This window comes from Anser anser (genome assembly GCF_964211835.1).
Source record: "Anser anser genome assembly, chromosome: 1".
NCBI lineage: Eukaryota > Metazoa > Chordata > Aves > Anseriformes > Anatidae > Anser > Anser anser.
The window spans coordinates 46755626-46775957 of record NC_139720.1 but is presented as its reverse complement, the minus strand read 5'-3'; the positions used below and the strand labels follow the sequence as shown (position 1 = coordinate 46775957).

At 37.0% G+C, this 20332-nt stretch overlaps 2 protein-coding genes and 1 long non-coding RNA gene across 6 annotated transcripts in view; 2 read left to right on the top strand and 1 right to left on the bottom strand.

Moving 5' to 3' along the window:
* The first annotated feature begins 953 nt into the window (after positions 1-953).
* On the top strand, positions 954-2439 carry LOC310905313. Of its 2 annotated transcripts, XR_014588938.1 has the most exons (4): positions 954-1078; positions 1378-1475; positions 1556-1638; positions 2323-2439. It is a non-coding gene; the product is annotated as an uncharacterized lncRNA (long non-coding RNA). The 2 variants fall into 2 exon arrangements; XR_014588939.1 differs by lacking the exon at positions 2323-2439 and having other exon boundaries at positions 1556-1689.
* A 913-nt stretch (positions 2440-3352) lies between these two features.
* IKBIP (IKBKB interacting protein) lies at positions 3353-13505 on the bottom strand. 3 transcript variants are annotated; one of them, XM_083851409.1, is made up of 5 exons: positions 13326-13465; positions 13138-13238; positions 12083-12310; positions 10352-10469; positions 6875-8994 (listed from the first exon to the last, which is right to left on the bottom strand). In XM_083851409.1, the coding sequence occupies exons 3-5, from the start codon at positions 12274-12276 to the stop codon at positions 8164-8166; spliced, it is 1143 nt and encodes a 380-aa protein (XP_083707535.1). In that variant the 5' UTR covers positions 12277-12310; positions 13138-13238; positions 13326-13465; the 3' UTR covers positions 6875-8163. The 3 variants fall into 3 exon arrangements, with proteins under 3 accessions (XP_083707536.1, XP_083707535.1, XP_083707534.1); XM_083851410.1 differs by lacking the exon at positions 6875-8994 and adding an exon at positions 3353-4384 and having other exon boundaries at positions 13138-13505; XM_083851408.1 differs by having other exon boundaries at positions 13138-13505.
* APAF1 (apoptotic peptidase activating factor 1) overlaps positions 13494-20332 on the top strand; it is a 37975-nt gene continuing 31136 nt past the window's right edge. Inside the window, exons 1-6 of the mRNA XM_083851312.1 lie at positions 13494-13706; positions 14153-14228; positions 15592-15733; positions 16018-16207; positions 17093-17290; positions 18317-18500. Coding sequence (XP_083707438.1) covers positions 15596-15733; positions 16018-16207; positions 17093-17290; positions 18317-18500 — 710 coding nt within the window. The 5' untranslated portion in view covers positions 13494-13706; positions 14153-14228; positions 15592-15595. The remainder of the gene's footprint in view (positions 13707-14152; positions 14229-15591; positions 15734-16017; positions 16208-17092; positions 17291-18316; positions 18501-20332) is intronic.

The following is a 20332-nucleotide window of genomic DNA, read 5'->3' as shown; positions in this document are numbered from 1 at the left end:
TTTTTGACTGAGAAAGGCAAAAGAGTTCCACTTCCAGTGTTCTGTTCCAGTGGAAAACCCGTGGAGAGAATTGCCTTGCAGCTGCTAACTTTGTTGATGTTCAGCCATAGTTTGGATGTTTGAGATGGAAGGCTTTAACATATAAAATGCTGTTGCACAAAGGGTCACCCACTGAAATCTTTATTCAGCTTCAGTGGGAAAATGGTGGTATTAAACTTATTTAAAGCTCAGCTTTGTTATTGATAACTGTGCTTTATAGCATAACGTAGTATGTTTTCTGAAAGTAGAGAAGATGGGGCGGGAGAGCTACAGTCCTTTGATGGGCTTAGTTTTCAATGCAAGGAAAGTCCTGTATCAAAAAGGAGCACTCCCCTGGAACAAAATATAACTTAGGTAACTCCAGAATGATCATTAAACCCAAGAGTGCTTTGTAAAACATGGATTGTGTATGTGCTACTTGTGTAAATTGCATTATGAAGGAGAAAACATTCTTGCTATTGCTGGAGCTGAGATCTGCTTTCTGCTTTAAAACATACTGTCTCCATAAATTTGGAATAAGAACTCCATTGACACCCCGTGTTTGTATTAGAGTGTACTGCAGATCAAATATGCTGATACTTGCTGAAATGCTTGTTACATATTTCAAAATGGGCTATAATAATACAAATAGTTGTAATTCATTTGCATTTCTACATAGAAATGATGTAGTTCACAGTGAAACCAATAAACATCTTGTGTTTTTTTATAGCAAATATGAGTACCTTTTGGATAGATGAGCTTAATATCTACATGGCCTTCTTACAGGATACAATTTTTGTGACTTGAGTGTTAAGGGAGAAGGCTGTTGCTAGCAAACTTCTTGGCTGAACTGATGTTCTGGCGTCTAAAAGCAGATTTTAGTGCATTGGAATTACTGTACTTGTGTCATTTTTCAGTATTCATCATTTACCATTGTTAACTTTTTTTTTCTTGTTCTCCTTATTAGTTACTGTCTAGAATATAATTGGCAGTTCTACATGCTAAAAGTAAACGTGTCCTGAATAGCGTAACAGGTTGGACTGTATGGGATGATAATGCTGTAAGTAGCGTAGCTGTAATATTCATTACTACCTGAATCTATCACTTAAAAAATAAATACAATAATAATTGTAGAGGGTATCATTGAGCACCCTTAGAAATGAAATAAGTAAAGTTTTTAACTTTCCCAATCTGATACACTCCTCACTGCTGACAGCACTAAAGCAAGTAAGCAAGGCTAGCAGTCTGAACTAAACTTGTGAAAACATACCTCACCTTTTCCACTATACAACAAGCTTTACCTCTGTCCTTAGACCAAAGCTACTCTAAAACTTTCATTTTTTTTTCTTTCTTTTTTAGTACAGTACAGATCTTGAAAGGCAAAGTAAAGGTTCATAACACCTGTACAGACTCTGGGAGTATCACAGATAACTCGCCCTCTGAGGATGTTACAGTGGGTGTGTGAACTTTGATTATTATTATTATTTTAAGTAAATTTTACTTCTGTGACTTAAACTTTTTCTCTTTTGCTTGGTAGCAACAAAGTGTCTGAAAGGATCATAATACCTGATTTGGACCTGAACCTCCCAGGAAGGAAGGGTGGCCTGCATACCTCTATAGGTGAAGGGAAATTGATGATTCTGTTAACAGATTTTGCATACGTAATTTCCCATGGACACCACGTGTATGACTGTATACTAATTTTTATGTTCTAGTATTTGGAGCTTACTCATTTGTGTTTGAAAGTGAAATCACCAGTTGTTTTTCGTGGCTTATTTTCTGGTTACTGTTCAAAGAGAGTGAGTGCTCTTTTCATTCAGAAAGACCTTTCTGCTGTTGCAAGATTTCTCTGATCAACTGTGCAGCTGAAGTGTAGTTTCCATTTCTCTCACTTGTGTGGATTAAACCATGTAGAGATTTTGTTGAGGCGACAATCTTCATATTAGTCAAAATCTGATATTTTTATGATACATTCAAGCTACCTTCACTCATATTTTCATAACTTGTCATGAGGGTTGCACAGCTCTGTTTCAAATTGTAAGTCTCTGTTCCTACACTGGAAAGCAAATTTATTCATTGCAGGCAGTGTATTTGCCTGGCAAAACACTGCGTAGTTACTGTATTTCAGACCAAAAATATTTAATAGTGATCTATTTTTACCTAGTTTTGCCTCTGAAGATTTTGATACCAGGAGATTAATTGCATCATGAGGGCCTTTGTGAAAAACACTTAGAACAGATTTCTCAGTTATATCAATTTTCTTTTGCTAGTTACGACTACTATGCTTGGTGCCCTCTTTGACAGGACTAATATGAGGTTGCACAGAAAAAAAAGAGTGGTTTAAGGATGAAGGCAACACAGCAAGCAAGGTATGGGAGACAGCAACATGACGAAGAAAAGATACCAAATGCTGAATGAAGGTGAGAATAGTGAGTGGGAGGAATGGTCATCTCTTCCATCAAACCAGTAGCCAACTAGTTGCAAGATGTTCAAATATGACCAACTAAACAATCAAGAAGTTGTAAAGGCCTTACTATACTGTTATACTTTTTAATATAATTTCATTTTTAGGGATTTTTCTCAATTGCTGCCTCTCTCCTAATTGTTTTTAAAATTATTTCTATTCCTAATTAAGTCATTTTCCCCTCTTTTCTCTGCTAAGCCATACCTCAGCATCATGTTACTTCAGTCTCTCTTCTACTGCATTTTCAAATGCCTCAGCTCACTTAAACTCTTGTTCTTCACCACAGAAATACTGCCAGGGGCTTACATCAGTCTGACACTTTGAGACTTAAGTAGTTTCTCTTTGCTGATCTTGCTGCTCACAGTAGTGTAAGGCTAAATAACAATAAATGGCACTGTTAGGATTCCTGAGTGGATATGGTGACACTGGGAGGCCATCAATAGGCTTAGAAGGTCTTTCAAAGCACCACCCGTATATAGAGTTCGATGTTTTAAAGATATAACAATGATGTTGCACAATTATGTGATTACAATTACATGATTACAATTATAAGGTCTCACAGAAAATCAACCATGACTGATGTGAAAAACTTTTTGCAGGGCGTCAACAGTATTTCTGGGCATTGCTTGGTTCCCTGTATTATTTAGAAAAAAAAAAGTGAACTACTATAGTTTCAAAAGTCAGAATTAACGTATTGAGACTGCTAGTGTAGTTTGATTAACTTTTGTTTATTTGGAAACTGCAATTTTATGCAGTTTGCAATTTGGAAACTGCTCCTTTGAAGGAGCAAAGGAAAGCCGATTTGTCAGCCTTGGTCCTGCTTACTGAATGAAAGTAAAGGTAGATACAACATTTTATGCTTGTATACTGTTTTATTGTACAAAACAAGCAGTTTATTAAATATAGCACATCATGCTTCAGAAAGACACAAACATGCAAAGAGAAGTTTTTTGCTCATATTATTAGCTTGTCGCTCAAAATCAGTATGATCTTTTTTCCCGCTCTTTTAAAAGAAAGAGGACAAGTCTTAAGTTTCAGTGTGCTTCCAAATGAAGCCTTTAAATATTGTCTTTCCTTAGTACTACTCATAATAGAGTAACACTCCTCAAACACTACTATTCTCCAGGCAATGTCATTTCCCAGTGATCAATTCATCTCTGAAATCTTGGTTATTTCATCTTTCATATCTTCGATCTCAGTTTGAACTCTTGTTAGATTGGTCAATTTCTCGTTCAGTAAAGCAATTTCTTTCTCACCTCGCAATACATCCTCAACTAATCTTCCTATTCTCAGTGTTAGGTCATTTATTAAAGGTTCCAAGATGGCAAAATCCTTTTTAAGATTGTACATCTTGGGTTTTAAATCATTTGCAAATGTAACAGTCTTCAGAACTTTTGCTCTGTCACCTTCGAGATTCAAAAGTCTATCTGAATGTTTGTCAAAATCACTCCTTAACTCAGACAATGCTGTCTTAATTTGTTCAATTTTTCTTGCATTACTGGATGCTAAGCTTTGTAGCTTTGTACTTCGGTCAATGCTACTAGTAAGCAGGTCACCTATATTTTCTACTGTCTTCTTTTCACCTTTTTCTACTTTATCTTCTAGTGCTTGCAAAGAACTTGTCAATGCAGTCATCTCTGAGACAAGGCCTGAAATACGCCTTATGTCAGTTTTTACTGTCACAATCTTCAAAGTTATGTTTTTTGCTACAGAAGCTGCATTCTCTTCAGCACTTGTAACTGCATGAAAAAGGGTTGTTAAATTCTTCTGCAGTTCTTCTTTCTTTTTAATTATGTTGCTAGACCATGTTTTCATTGTATAAATATCTTCCTGTAGATGTTTAATGTGAGAAGTTACTTGGAGATCTTCCAGCTGTTCCAATAAGTTCCAAGTCTTTTCACACTAGGGAAATACAAATAAAAATATTTGACAATTTTTCTAACTTAACTCCTACATCAAGATTAAAGTTATACTCTAATGAAATACCTTAGTATTCTGATATTGAAATTGAGAGTAAACCCTGTCTTTAGGAAATAAACTTGTGTTGCAAAACAATTAAAACATTCATTTTTCCTTTCAGCATATGTAACAAATTCAAATATTACTACTTTTTCTGTTCTTAAAAAAAAAAAATACAGGAAGGTTCTATATCATTTTGTAGCATGACCTGAGGGAGGGAGGGGGAAACAAATCATCAAATGCAAATTTCTTTTGATTTACAGAATTTTTTTCTATTGTCTATAATCTGTGTGATCCAGAAAGATTCATGTAGGAAGATATTCAGAAACATTTTAGAAATCTGCCTACTTTAAAGATTTAATTCCAAAGTCATGGAGCATAATTAACAGATGCGTTTTTATTTTGGGGATTGCAACATGTATTTTGAACAAAACATTCACATGAGAAAAAAACCAAAATGAATTAGGCATCATTCTCTTTTGTTTAAACAGCCACCAAAATGCATCACACACAAAAAAATATTACTTGGATAGCCCACTTTCCTGAAAACTATGTTAACGAGGGAAAACTCATGCTACTCTTGGATTTTTGGCTGAATTTGCTAGTTCACTGTTGTGTTTTGTTACTTTAAATGATTGGCTCTTGGTTTTCAAATTTGAGAGGAAGAAATGAAAATATCTGCTCTCTTATTCATACCTCATAGGAAAATAATACACTACAGACATGTTGAAGTATTTCAGAATCATTCACGTTATCACTTAGTTTCTATATCTGAGATGAAATCTGGTTGGGATTATGCTGATTCTTCATGTCAGTAATAACTGTTGACTAGCTACCTAAATTGGCAATGATGGTTATGATATAATGGTTAAATTTAATTTTAAAGCAACAGAGACTCCAAATTACACAAGATACTAGAAAAAGATACAAGAAGAGAGGAGCAGGTCAGGTCTTCAAACACACACACTAGTAATAGCTTGGTTTTCAGCAGTGGAAACATCAATGCACATGAAGGCTGGAACCAGACCTATGACAGGCATCTTACTCTTCTCCCTAACAAATGGTTCTTTTCTCTGGTAACAGAATAATATTTGAAAACTCAGAGCAAAATATAAAGTCTCCGTATTTTTTTTATTACTATTTTTATGAGAAACACTAAGGACAGATCTTTTATTCAGTACTGCACCTGTTTTTTGCACTTATCTTAATACCCTATTAAAGGACTACCAGGTTGTTTTCAATACTTAAATGCACTTTTAAATTATGTTTCCTTTCAAACATAAAACTTAATGACCAAATTGAAAGGGTAAGCAGAACAATAACAATGCTTATTTGTTAAAGAACCGACAACATATGTTCCTAATTAACTAGTATTTCACAACTCAAAATGCATCTTCATTAAAATGATTAATTGTCAGTAATTTCCCTCAACTAATAAAAAGTATCCTATCAACCATCCGCTTGACTATTAAAAGCTAATAATTCTGCAACTAGGCACACACAGAACATGAAAACAGAGGTTGACAAATTAAACAAATTAAAATTAAGGTTAGCCACACTACTAATTTTAAAAACAAAAACAACAAAAAACCCATCTACTTTTTTTTTTTTTTAATTGGAATGGCATTGTAAACAAAGCTACAATGTAAAATCTTCTGGGTACTGTCTGCTGGCAAACTTTTAATCCAGATTGCTTTCTTTGACTGACACATAGCTTTTAATCATCCACATTTGTATTGTTGCTGAGCAAGCTCCCATGCAACTCAGTAGAAAATGTTTTATGATCTCTATTCTTTTTTATTAATTGATCAAGTTTTCAGAATAGGTTTGACCCGCTGACCTGCATGAATGATATTAATTTGTTCAATCCACAATAAGCCAGTGCAGATCTTGGAGGAAAAAAAAAACACACCACCAAACAATCAAACAAACATATTCTAGAGGCCATAATTAGTTTCACAAAATCATACTAATCTTTTTTTCTGAGGCCAGTAGTAAAAATAACACCAAAGAAACAAGCATTTAAACAACTTGTTAGTGTTGGTCATTCCTCATTAGCACAGAACTGTTTGCTTAAGAACAAAATATTAGAATTTACATTGTAAAGAGCTGTGCTGGGTTTCCTAGTTAACGCCTCCTAAGGATGAGGATTTCCTGTTCCATCTTATGTATATTTAATTTTTAACACAGACAGTGATGATGGAAGGCATTAAATTGGGGACCATACCATTGGTAGTGTTACCACCCTTCTCCAAGCAGAGATGAAATAAAAACACAGTAAAACACACTTGTGAAGAATATTTAAAAAATATTTTAGTATAGTATATATTTATAATATTTTTAATCAAACACTGAACATTAAAGTATGTATTCTGCACTCTTTTCTGGAAGACCAATTCATTTTCAATTAGATTATGCACCAGGACAGGGCAATACACCGCAACATATTTTTATTGAATAACTGTAAACAGATGTAATCTGTACCTAAGCAATAAATATATGAAACTGATTTCTTAGCATTGAGAAGTACAAGTTTAATTTGTATCAATGTGCAGCATTAACTACTTAGAGATTTATTCAGTACAGATAAATGAATGTAGAAAAATTGAATAACTTAAAACAAATTAATTCATAAACATTATACATTCATACTGCCTACTAAGCAATTTCCTTCCCAGAATTCAGAAAATGGACATTACCAAGATGTATGTCTGTAGACACAAAATTATGGTGGTCCTGAGATCCAAATTTCAATACATAGCTACCAGCCCTATAATGTAGCACTATGCCCTGTGTAAACTGATCTATGAATAGATTCCACCCCCCCCCCCACCAGAAGTGCATTAGTATCAATGGCTTCCATGAATTGCAGCCCTTGTTTCACCAAAGTTTAGGAAACATTGTCAGTTGACAAACAGTTTCTTCTCCTTTGAAATGCAAACCAATACCAAACAAGTCATGTTATGCCTAAAAGAGAACATTCCATAGAGGAAAACTCGTTAACATTTCTAACAGCAATAAAAAAACCTCTCAGTCTAATACGATGACTGATCACAAAAACTTGCAAAAGAAATAATGGAATAAGAATCCCAGCAGGAATAAGGACTTCAGTCTATACTTAGTCCAAAGACTTCAATGGGAGAACAAAACCGTGACTGAGTTTAGGAAGGAAAAGGATGGAGGTGAAGTCTAATGAGGCTATTTGCATGAAGTCGAACAAATAAAAGATAACACCAGCTGCTATATACCCCCCACCTATACATACCAATCAAATACAAGGTTCTCAGTAAGGGGTACTTTACTATTTTCTGTAGTGCTGTTGTACCTAAAATTCAGCATCAGCTGTTAAATATGTATTTCGTGCTTTCTTGCATATAATAACATGCGGAGATTCCCACTTCCCATTGAGAAGTCTGTATCGTAAGCACAAAAACGTGATGATATATGTAACATATTAAAAATTATCTACAGTGTACAGCTGTCTAGAGCCAAGAACTTAGTTCGTTGTGTTACGAAGTCCATGGAATATGGTAACAAGAAGTAACAACATAAAAACCAAAGTTTTTTTCTTTTTAATGGAAATGAAATATAAATTACAAATTTTAATCTGATGTCTTTATTTCCCCGCTCAGCCTTTCTCCCTCCTCCCCGCATATGCTGGAGTCAAATTATAAATAAACTAATAAAGTGCTTTTTCATCAATGAAAACCCTAAGTCCAAATTCACTTATCCCCATCCTGGTTATTTTTTAACTTAGAGCCTTCTAAAGTTATTCCTTCAGCACTTGAAGATGCTTTTATGTCAGGTACTACTTCTTCTAAAACCACTGTTTTATTTTGCAGTTTCAATATGCTGCCGTTGTACTGCATGCCTTCAAGAATGTTTTGCATCATCTTTGTATCAGAGAGAGTTTTCAACATATTGTTTTCCACAGTATACAGCTTTGTTGTTAATCCCTCTATCTTTTTCTCCATAGTTAGCAATTCACTTGATAGTCTAAGAATAGAATGAATAGCGTTTTCAATTGTTGGCAAATAGGTCTTGCACTCCTCAATTTTAGGTTCATAGGCTGCAAGTTTCTGATTCAGGTCTGTGTCTTTGGCTAACAGACCATTCTGTTCCTCTTCTAGCTTCTTGACTGCCTTTGCGTGTAAATCCAACTTTTGTTCAACTCTAGTGAATTCCTCATCTTCTTGCCTTTTTACTGTTTTAATATTTCTGGCTGTGCTGTCTTCCAAATCTTTTAATCTTTCTGAAAGGGATTTAATTCTTTGGTCAACCTCATTAATTTGGGAAGTAACTTCTGTATGTATGAACTTCGCTTCAGATTTTATTCCACTAGTGTTTGTGTGCATTTCATCCAAGCTTCTTCTCCAGGAATTTGTAATATTTTGAAACTTCTCGTTAATGCTCTGCATCTTTATAGAGAGAGTCTGTTCATTGCTCTGAATATCCCTTATGATGTTATGAAGAGAAGATACTTCCTGCTTAAACTCAGTCATCACAGACATAGATGAAGCAGCGTCTTGTAGGACACTTTCAGAAGACTCAAGCTGTATTTATAACACAAAACAACGTCCATATCTACTTAACAAAAGTAAGACTAGAAAACCACTCGCATTTATTTATCAGAGTATAAAGTCCCTTAGAAGCCAGTTTAATTGTTACAAAGCTCAATGTTAATATTAGTTTTCACATTTTGTTGTTAAAAATATTGATTTATTTAGCGTTAAAGAGCCACGTAAAAAGGTATGTTTGTTGATGAATTTCCATAGGATACATACTTTTTTTGGTAAAATTTATCATACTGCAAAATATTGCACGGGATTTAGGTTATCTGAATGCAGTATATAAACACCCAAATTATAGCATAATTATGGTGTTTATATATATAGACGACAACATTATGAGATCAGTGCTAAAACAACATCACTTACATAAGCCATGTTGTTCTCATTCTTTCTACGATACAAGTGATAATTCTGCAGCCAGCCTAAGTTTTCTACTTAATAGTGTCACACATAGCAATGAAAAAAATAAATACTACTTTGTTCTCCTAACATTTCAGTGTTTCTTTCCTATTACAGTTATGTAGTAGACCAGTTCTAGTAACTTTTCTTCAAGCAAATGTATATTTGAATTATATACAGAACAGTAATGGTAGAATGAAGTATGCGCATAAACATAAGTTCTCTAAGCAGTTTAGCGTCTAAAAAAAATAAGACAGATACAACTGCTATATTTACATCCTTGAACAATGGTAATGGATTGATACACGTAGGTGCATTAATAAAATTAAGACGAATCCCATTCCTAAGGTGTCTTTTTAAAATAAGAATAAAATCATTTTTATATTTCAAGAGTCAGAATAGCTTTTGATGGACTAAGTGAGTTTTGCTACTACTTTCACCATGGTTATGATTTCCTTATCAATGTGCTCACTGTTCATGTATTAATGTTCATTCTAATATGTACACAAGGTCAGTAAATTAGGATTTAAATAAATAATGCTAAGCAACACACTCCTTAAACTTTTTTCAATGATTGCTACATTGCAAGTATAATACAGAGAACTTCAAAATATTCTTTATCTTCAAAAAAACACTTCTGTAAGGCAGATTTTACATTTATCTTCATTTGAAAGACATAAAAAACTGGCAAAAAGCAACCTGAACAAGATTCAGTAGCAAATCAATAAATGAAATTAACGAATCAGAAGTGAGACCTGATTTCTTGTGCCGTCTTCACAAATGTTTCAATGAAATATTCAAAGGCCAATTCATAGGCAAGTAGAACACATTATAAAAAATTATCAAAAAGAAAAGTCAGTTAAATTTGACTAAAGGACAATGAAATAAGACAATGAAAAATGTTCATCAGAAGTTAATGATTAACATCTTAACTGGATACCTTTTCAGAAATTAAGTTGACTTTATTTTCCATGTCCAGGAACTTTTCAGCTTCTTGCTGCAAGAAGTTGTACCTTTTTTCCATATCAGCAAATCGCCCTGACTGCTGAAATAGGAACCTGCAAATTGCAAACAAATAAATAATAAATATAACTATATAACTATAGTTAAGTATTCCAGGATCTGATTCACAGGGATTCGTGCTGATAGAATTTGCCAGATCAATATGTGACGGGGGGAAAAAAAATACAGGGCTTAATGAATCTGATCTGTCTTCGTAATGGAACTGCCAGTTTCTAATAGATGTGTAAAAATAAGGAAATATTTGTAGATGTGCTTCATTTTTACACAGGGTACCTTTCAAACAAAAACATCTGAGAAGGCAAACATTTCAGAGAATACAGTGAGGTCATTACATGTTTGTAATGCTTTGCCACACAGTTAAAGTAGTATATTTCACTGATAAAGTATGATTCAACTGGTGGAAATAAAACACACAAGACTAATTTGGACTTTCTTACAAAGCATCACAAAATCATGTATAGCAACCTTTAGATTTAGAAAGGCTGGTTAAGCTAATGCTGCCTAATGTTAAACAGCATTAATCATTTAACATTAATCAACATGTGACCATCCAAGAACAGTAAAGCTTCTGTTATGATGATGCTAGCTTTGTGAACAGACAGTAGATATCTCAGTTCTGTACATACTGGATTCACTCACTGTGAACTTGGGAGCAGAAACAAAGTGAGACAACCAAGCAAACCCCTGATTTTTACTGGGCACCTATTAATCCCTAATCAAGCTTTATTGTAGACTATCCAGCAGTCCTCTTAATAGTAAGAGACATTTTATCTAGAATACAGTTTATTTAAAATACTTGCACTATCATAAATTGATATTCTTTAGTATATTGCATAGCAGTTAAAAGTCTCTAAAAGAACTATGATAAGTCTACATGGATTAAGGTATGCAATGAAAGCTAAAAGTGATAGCTACAAACTGATAAACAGAATGACACAGAGAAATAAAATGATTAGCGATGTTTCTGCCCAATGTTTTATGTGTATCTATTTATGTATGTCATGCATTTATCAAAGACTTAGCATCACACAGATTGCATTATCTAAAATAAGAACAAGTTCTGCAGGATTTTTTAAAGAACGTAATAGTCTGGATTAATTTCTTGCACTAGAGTTCTGAGAATTTCATCATAGCAGTTCTGCACAAAGCTCAGTTTCTGATGGAACTAATGTATGGATGTCACTAAGATATACTGGAACACCTTTTACAAAGATTAGTTGTCATCTTCTTGAAGACTGCATGAAGAACATTTTACCACACTGCTGAGCAAATCTACTCTACTTCCCTTCTACTGTTGATTTATTTATTCCCTGCCAACTGAGCCTTATTGTGCTTACTGCAAGATTAAGTTGCTCTTCAGAGTTAGATGTAGCCTCCAAAGCAGATATTTACAATTCATGAGCAAGGCACCTTTTAAACTTTCAGCATGATTAAACAGATTAAGCTTCTGTGAATGCCTCACTGTATAACGATATTTCCACACCTGTGAATACTGCTATTCTTTTCTTGACCCTTCTAGCTTTAACATATTTCTACAGTCACTTAATACAAACAATATATTCAAACGTTACTAATCATGTTGTCCATGACTGAATACAGTATAGAATACAAATGAAAATATTAAAATCCACTGTAGAGGATTACCTACCAGGTCAGCACCAGGCAAGCTGCAAGGGAAATTACATTCAAGGCTGTCCGCGAGTCTACCCAAAAAGAACTCTGATTATTGCTCATCCTGGGACTTGCCAGCTTCCCATGATTACTGTGCTTCTCAAGCTTTTGCGAATCTTCATTGGTCTTGGATAAAGAAATACCTTTTTTCCTCTGCTTAACTTCAGACATTTTGTGTTTTTAAAAAGCAGGAGCAAAAAGAGAGCTACCAAACAAAACAAAACAAGAGACTTTTTATTTACACAAATACCCCCAAAACGTTTCCTTTGGTGCTTAATATCTTACCTAGTGAGGTGAACTTCCATAAAGCGTCACAATACTTCCATAAGACTTTGTGAAGACTTTTTTTATGTACAACAGAGCACAACTTTCTTTTTTTTTTCTGAACAAACTGAACTGACTCTTCAAACCTTAGCTAATTTCACTTTTCCAGAAATATTTTAGCTGTTGAAGAATAAGCCATTTTGAAGACATATTTAGAAGCACAAGAACTGAAATAAGCATGATAATTATTATTTTTATAGTTGGTGATTATTGTCAGGATATTAGCAGAAGTTTCTGTATCCTGTTTTAAATATTTGTACATTTTTAAAAATGTTAGCTCCCATTTATAAATATAGCATTACAAATAAAGATTTAGTTTAGACATGGTCCTGTTGAAATTATTTCATCTGTGAAACTATAGGCAGCAGCTAATATGAAGCCATTCACAGAAAAACACAGAAGACTAATGAAATACATTTAGATAAAAGAAAAACTGTTACTTTCATTAAAAGTGAGGTCCAGCTAAGTGAATCTCCACTTTCAAAGAGTGCAGAAGCTCACATTCTGCCCAGCCACGTGGAAACCTTGAGGCAGTGTCAGACCCGAGGTCTGCCAGCACTTAATTAAAAAGGGATTAATTGCGCCCGTGCTGGATTCGCTTTGGCACCGTTTGGGACAGGAGCGCGGTGCTTCTTTCCGCATCACTCCGCAACACCGCAGCTTAGGCGCACATCAAAATGTAAACGTTTGGATACCAGAGATACTTACTCGGTTGCATGCACGCCTACAAGGCCCTTTTTAAGACTGTCACAAGCGTCCGAAGCTTTGGGCTGTCTGCAAGTAACGGCACCGGGGCGCGCGCTCCGCGCCTGAAGTACGCAGGAAGAAATAAAATAAAACACGTCTCCCCCTCACAAAAGCCTAGCAGGGAAACTGCTTCGTATCTCCTCTGGTACCTGCGGGGCTGAGAGCGGGCCTTGCGGGGTGCCAGCTCCGAGGGGGGCAGCACAGGACAACGGCTCGGGGCGAGGAGGGCGGCCCCCAGCTCGCCACGTCAGGCGCGTGCCCGCCTCAGCAGGCCGCTGGGGCTCGCAGCGCGCCGCCGAGGCCTCCGCCACGGCTCTGCGCCGGCGTGGGGCGGCAGCGCCGGGCTCTGGGCTCCGGGCGTTGTGCGCCGCGGGGCGGGGCGGGGCGGGGGCTGCCGCCGGCACCGGGACGGCCCCGCCGCTCCGCCCGCCCCCGGGCCCGGAAGGAGGAAGCGCCCGTGGGCCGCCGCTCGGGCGGTGAGCGGCTGCTGCTCCGGGCGAGGCCTCGCTGCCGGCGGCTCCGAGCGGCAGGTAACCAGCGTCGCCCCCCCGCACCGAGGGGAGAGCGGCTGCGGCCCCACGGGGGCGGTCGGGCCGTGGCGGGGTGTGGGGAGGCGGCTGCGGCCGCTGCGGTTTTTGTTCTGGTTTCGCTGCGTGGCTGGGGCGGTGGGGAAAGGGAAAGGGAAAGTGCCTGTAGCCGGCCTCGGTACCTGCCCAAGACTGCGGGGGAAAGGAGCAGTTTGTGTCTTGGTCAGTACTGGAAAGCTTTTCCCTAAAAAATAGCTCTTACCTCGGAAGCGCGTAAATGTATGTTTGTGCACCGGGGGCTGCCAAAGGAAGGTTTAGCCCAGCCTTTGGCAGTGTTGGGTGCTCCGTCGTGTGTCCATGGTATCGCAGTGCACCTGTGGGGAGTCCTGGACCTGGAGGACGTTGGGTTGATCTTGTGGGAAACTGTGAGGGTTTGTTTTGTGTTGTAGTTCAGCCCAGTGCTGCCAACTGCAAGAGGAGTCCTCGTGTCCCCATTGCACGATCCAAGGACTTCAAAATTTTGAGGTATGTAGCGTGAGGAGATGATACACAGATACACTTAACAAGTATGTGAGCTTTCACAGGCCATGAATCTTTAGTTCTGCAAGCTTTCATAAACATAAAGTGACAGAAATGTGGTAAAGGACTTCAGTTCATGTTTGTGGGTCGTCACCCCCAAAATTATCAGTACGTATCTGGTTTTTTTTATTATTATTGGAAACTTCCATTCTCACAGTGAATGCAAGTAGTCTTCTATGAGTCTCATTAATTGTTAAAGACTGAAGTCTTTATATGTATAGTCTTTATATGTTTACATGAAGTCTTTATATATGTATTTATGTTTATACCTGGTTTATATGCCTCCAAGTGGAGCAATTGTGGAAAATCATAGGATCATTTAGGTTAGAAAAGGCCTCTAAGATCATCTGGTCCAATCATTAACCTATCACTGCCAAGTCAACCATTAAACCACGTCCCTAAGCTCTACATCTACACAACTGTTGACCTCCACAGATGGTGATTCAACCACTTCCCTGGCAGCCTGTTCCAATGCAGCACATCCCTTTCAGTGCAGAAATTTTACCTAATATTCAACCTTAAACCTCTCCTGGCAAAATTTAAGGCTGTTTCATCTTTTCTTGTCACTTGGTGAATGGGAGAAGAGCCTGATTCCTACCTTGCCTCCTTTAAGGTGGTTGTAGAGCATAATGAAGTCTGCCCTGAGTGCTTCCTTTCCTCCGGGCTAAACAACCCCAGCTCCCTCAGCCGCTTCTCATAAGACTTGTTCTCCGGGCCCTCCACAAGCTTCATTGCCCTTTGGACATGCTCCAGCACCTGGATGCCCTTATAGTGAGGGGCCCAAAACTGAACACTGTATCAGACTGTAGTAAATTAATTTTGGTAATGTTCAGCTGGATGTTTTGATTTAAAATAATAGCATCTGGTATCTACGTAATAACTGAAGACTATTATTCATATTCACAGTAGCTTGTGAACTATTAAAATGTAAATATTTAATGTACCCTTTTACTCTGTTGAAGAGGAATGATATTAAATTTCCCTTGTAGTACTTCCTTGATGCTGTTGTGCTGTCCAGCCAAGCTGGACAAGTAGGTCTCAAACAGTATAACTAAACTTACGCAACAGTAGTATGAAAGTCATTTTTATCAGAACAGAAGTGAATATCAATTAAGTTTCTGCAGTTTGTAATAGCAGCTTACCTGAAGATTCAGTCTGTTTTCCACTAATGCAGCTACTCTGCTACTTTTTCTGACTTTAATATAAAAATTCTTAAGATAACTTAAAACTGTTTTCATTGTACTTGTAAGTTATGTTCTGTTTCCAGCTTGACTTTTATTTTTTTCTTTTTTTTTTCCCCACACTGAAGAAACATGGATGTGAAAAGTAGAAATTATTTACTCATGAATCGTCAAGCACTGGAGAGAGACATCAAGACCTCTTATATTATGGATCATATGGTAGCTGACCAAGTACTAACGTTACAGGAGGAAGAGAAAGTGAAACAGCAGGTAGAATCATCTCTCACTGATTTTTATCTCCCTTGGCTGCTTACGTGTTTTATTGTCCTTTTTAAAAATAATTATTTCTGCCTATTATTACTGGATTCAGCAAATTCTTAATCGTATGCTTAGCTTGCAGTCTTTATTGCAATTCATAACGTTGAGTTGAGGGCTTGCTCCAATTGTAGCCTGTTTCTGTAACTAAAATCGTGGTCTATAATTGACAGTGATAGATTAGATGATTTCTGAAGTCTCCCAGTTTTGTATAACATCTGTTTTAATATTTATTCTAGAACACACAGAAGGAGCGAGCAGCTATGCTAATAAACATTATTCTTGAAAAAGATAATAATTCATATAGATCCTTTTATAATGCACTGCTTCATGAAGGGTACAGAGATCTTGCTGCACTTCTTCAGGATGGCATTCCTGTCTTCTCCTCTGGTAATGGAAAGAGTTCTCTGGATGGAATGACTTCTTATGGTAAGTGTAACTACAGTGATCCCTGTGCTTCAAAGTAAAGAGAAGTTGTATTTTTATTCCTTGCCAAGTGACTATAATACCTGTTCCAATGAAGCAGGAGTAACCAACAAGTGCATTCACTTGCTTTGCTAGCACAGTAATCAGTATTCCTGTATTTCACATATTTAATACAGTAGGAGAGGATGGTTGACTTTTGTAGGTCATCTTGAAAATGTTCTTATCTAGTAATGTGTATTTTAAAAGACTGGAAACTTCCTGTTTTTTTTTTTTTTCCTAAATTGTAACATTTTACTTAAGTTTACTTTACTTAAGATCAGGTGCACATTTACTTTCCTGTTATGCTTTAGTGGCCCTATTACAAGTCCTGCTGTCTTAGCTTCAATCAATGGAAGGCTGGCATGGACCACAATGCTGTGCTGTTACCCGCAAAGTAAAAGCCCTACGTAGCATATTTTCTTTTCTGCTGCATCCTTGGAACAGTAACTTCTGGCTGAGAAAGTGACTTGACTGTTGGGAATAGTAATGTTGAGTTCCCGTGTTTGTTTGCCATAGTTTCTATTGGTTTTGTTAATTATCTTTTCCCTTCCTGGGATTGATGTAACTAGGTCTAGCTTGCAGAAAATATAGTTAATAATTGTGACATTACTGTAGGTGAGGGGCTGGTACCCACTTAGTAATTTATGTCAAACAAGCAATATTTTTTCAGTATCTGCTCTTGTTAGTCCAATAGCTTTTAGAGCATTTGTATGGGATACAAGCTAGGGGAAAGAGGTGACTAGTTATTGATAGAGAATTCTTTGTTTTGTTTCTGTTTTGCTTTGTTTTGAAGAGGTGTCATGTTTAGAAATTGCTTTTCATTTTCATGTTTCTTGTTTTTAACTTCAGTTAAGAGAATTCTCTGTGAAGGAGGAGTACCACAAAGACCGGTTGTGTTTGTCACTCGGCCAAAACTGGTAGATGCTATTAAACAGAAACTGTACTGCTTGGGAAGTGATCCAGGCTGGGTCACAGTTTATGGAATGGCAGGCTGCGGAAAGACTGTTTTAACAGCAGAAGCTTTAAGGGATCACCAGCTCTTGGAAGGTACTTTTATAGAAACATCTCTGTTTTTATATATTGCTACAAGTATACACATATTGGCTGTGTATGATGAAGTATTTTTATGTCATCTTAAAAGTAATTTAGTATTTACGTTGCTAAATTCCATAGGTGTTTTTGAAATATTGGCTTGCAAGTTATAGCTTTCATATCCATAGTGCTCTCATAGTGCTTTCATAGTGCTCTAGGACCACTGAATATTTTACTAATGTATGGAAAAAGATTCTGAGTAGCTTTTTACCTTGGAATCTGCTTTGGTTTATGAGAGTAGATACACCCTTAATTAACCTGAAATTGTTATTTCTGTCAGTGTAAAATGCAAAATAATCATTTTAGTCTTTATTCCTTTTGGACTCTGCTTGTTGAGTCAGACTTTTACCCATGCTTTGTGAGTTTAAAAAATCGTGCTCAAACTGTAACACAGATTTTAATTAGGACATATGTTTGTGGTGCGATTATGCTAGCATTATGTTAGCTTACAGTCAGTGCATCATAAATGAAATAATCTACTAGTATTTTTTCTGCATAGGACACTTGGAGGAGAAAATGCAACTGAGATAATAGAAAACATAATGGAGGGATAGAGAATACAGCATCCTCTGCTGCAGCTGACTCTTCTAGATGCTTTCTTACTCACTGTTTTGTGATGATTTCACATCCCAGCCTCTTTCTGTAGGGTGAAAACAATGAATGCTGAGTCAGAGTAGCAGGAAGGTTGGATGCAGAAGGGGTTGTCAAGGGTCAGGCAGGAATGCAAGTAGAGAGGAGGGGCAGCATCAGTGGCAGTGTGAATTCTCTGTGGAAACTTGCCCTACAGAGCCTGTTCCTTCAAAAAGAAAAACCAGTAGTCCTGTAGAATCAACCTTCTGTGTTAACAGTAGAGTTTTAAGGTTGCTTGCAATTGACTTTGCAGTTTATATTTTCAATTGTATTATTGATTGCTGTTCTACTCTGCTATAAATACTTCCAGTTTTAAATGTAAAGCATGATTAACATTGCTGCTCCTGTCAGATTATTTTCCAGGAGGAGTTCACTGGATCTCTGTTGGAAAACAGGACAAAGCAGGGCTCCTTATAAAACTACAAAATCTCTGTAGTAGATTAGAACATGACTCTACTCTTTCACAGCGACCACCGCTTAACATTGAGGAGGCTAAAGATCGTCTTCGTTTGCTGATGCTACGCAAATATCCCAGGTGATGTCAGTAAAATGAAACATTATTCGTTTACTCTGAAAGTTTGGTCAGTTACTTTGGTCTAATCATCTGAAGTGTCTGTGTTATGTCTACATGTTTCTGTTTCTAAAAAAAAAAAACAACAGAAGAGAACATCCTAACTCTTTCATTTTTTGCTTTCCCTTTTTCTGTTTTACTGTAGAATCATAGAATCATTAAGGTTGGAAAAGACCTCCAAGATCATCTGGTCCAACCAGTCCCCTACCACCAGTAACACCTACTAAACCATGTCCCTAAGCACCAGGTCCAACCTTTCCTTAAGCACCGCCAGGGACGGGGATTCCACCACCTCCCTGGGAAACCCGGTCCAATGCCTGACTGTACTTTTTGAGAAGAAATTTATCCTAATTTCCAACTTGAACCTCCCCTGATACAGCTTGAGGCCATTCGGTCTTGTCCTAGATCATTAGGAAGTGGTATTCAAGTTAAAGCTAACAATGCTTCTGGAATTCTCATGTAGGGACTACCATTAAAATTTTCTATATTTCTAAAGACTGAAATAAGGGTAAAAAGCTGAAGCATAAACAGATGCTTGAAGCAGATATGTAATATACATAAACTCTTTCCCTGTTCAGATGTTTTTTAATGGGGTAACTTAAGGGTAGTCTTGATATCATTGTATTTACCAGGATATCTAGGCTTCTGCTTAAAAAAAATAACAAATGTTAACCAGCCATGCAGGAGTCACCTTCACATAAAAAAAAAAGAGTCATTGAATACTGAAAGTTGGGAATGGATGCAGTTGGAAATAAGAATTGCTCCAGCTTCAGTGTTTTGCAGGTGTCTGGGGATCATAGAGCAGTAAAAGCATGTGTATATTACTGGAGAAAATCTTTCATTTCCAAAACAGTTAAAGTCTTTTTAAAATGTTTGCTTTAGAGTTTTAAAGTGAAAGCAAGTTTTCATGAGATGATCAGTCATGGCCAAGAAGGCTTTCACGCTTCAAGAAAATTGACTTGATTTGATCAAGCAGAGTCTTGGCCACTGCACAGCTTTTTGCATGTTTGAGCAATAGTTTTTATTTGTTGGGGACTTCATTACTCCCTGGGAAAACCTGTAGTAAACTAAACAAACCCTGCACCTGAGTGAGGTACCTTAGGAATAATACTCCAATGTTGTGATCTTCTACAGATGATATGTACTAGAAGAGTCATTTTTGTAAGGAAAAAAAGTCTTTCTTGCAAAGAAAATATTAAAAAAACCCAAAAAACATTTACAAACAAAGCTCCTCACTAAAGCAGAATTTGGATTTTTAGTTCATGCGCAATATTAGTCTCTTCTGAGTAGAAGTGGGAACTGTGTGTTATTTTCTTGGGAGATACAACTCTATGGTATTGTGAACATCATGGCAGCTGTAAAGCTAACCAGCACCACGGTCTAACATGGCTGCTATGCTGTGCTATATTGTGTGTAGTGCACAAAGTGACTTATTTAAGAGAGACCTTATTTCAAAAAAGCCTTTATGCTGAGGATACTGAGGGGAAGAGAAAATGCTGGCTTTGGAAAACAGTAGGCACTTCGTTGTATTCGAGGGAATTTCAGTTCCAGCCTTGGAAGTGTCTTACAGACTGCTGTACATCTCATGTAGGATGCTGCTGACCTGGAAATGCTGATGCAAGATAATATCTTAGATAGGAATATTGCAGAGAATACCTGCATCTCAAGGAAAAGGAATGAGAAATAAAGGTTTTCTAGTCTGACTGCTTTTCGTTATTTTGAACCTATGTTGATGTGCCCATACTGTTCATTTTAGTCCTGTTTCCCTTCCCTTCTACATCTCTATCCTAAACACT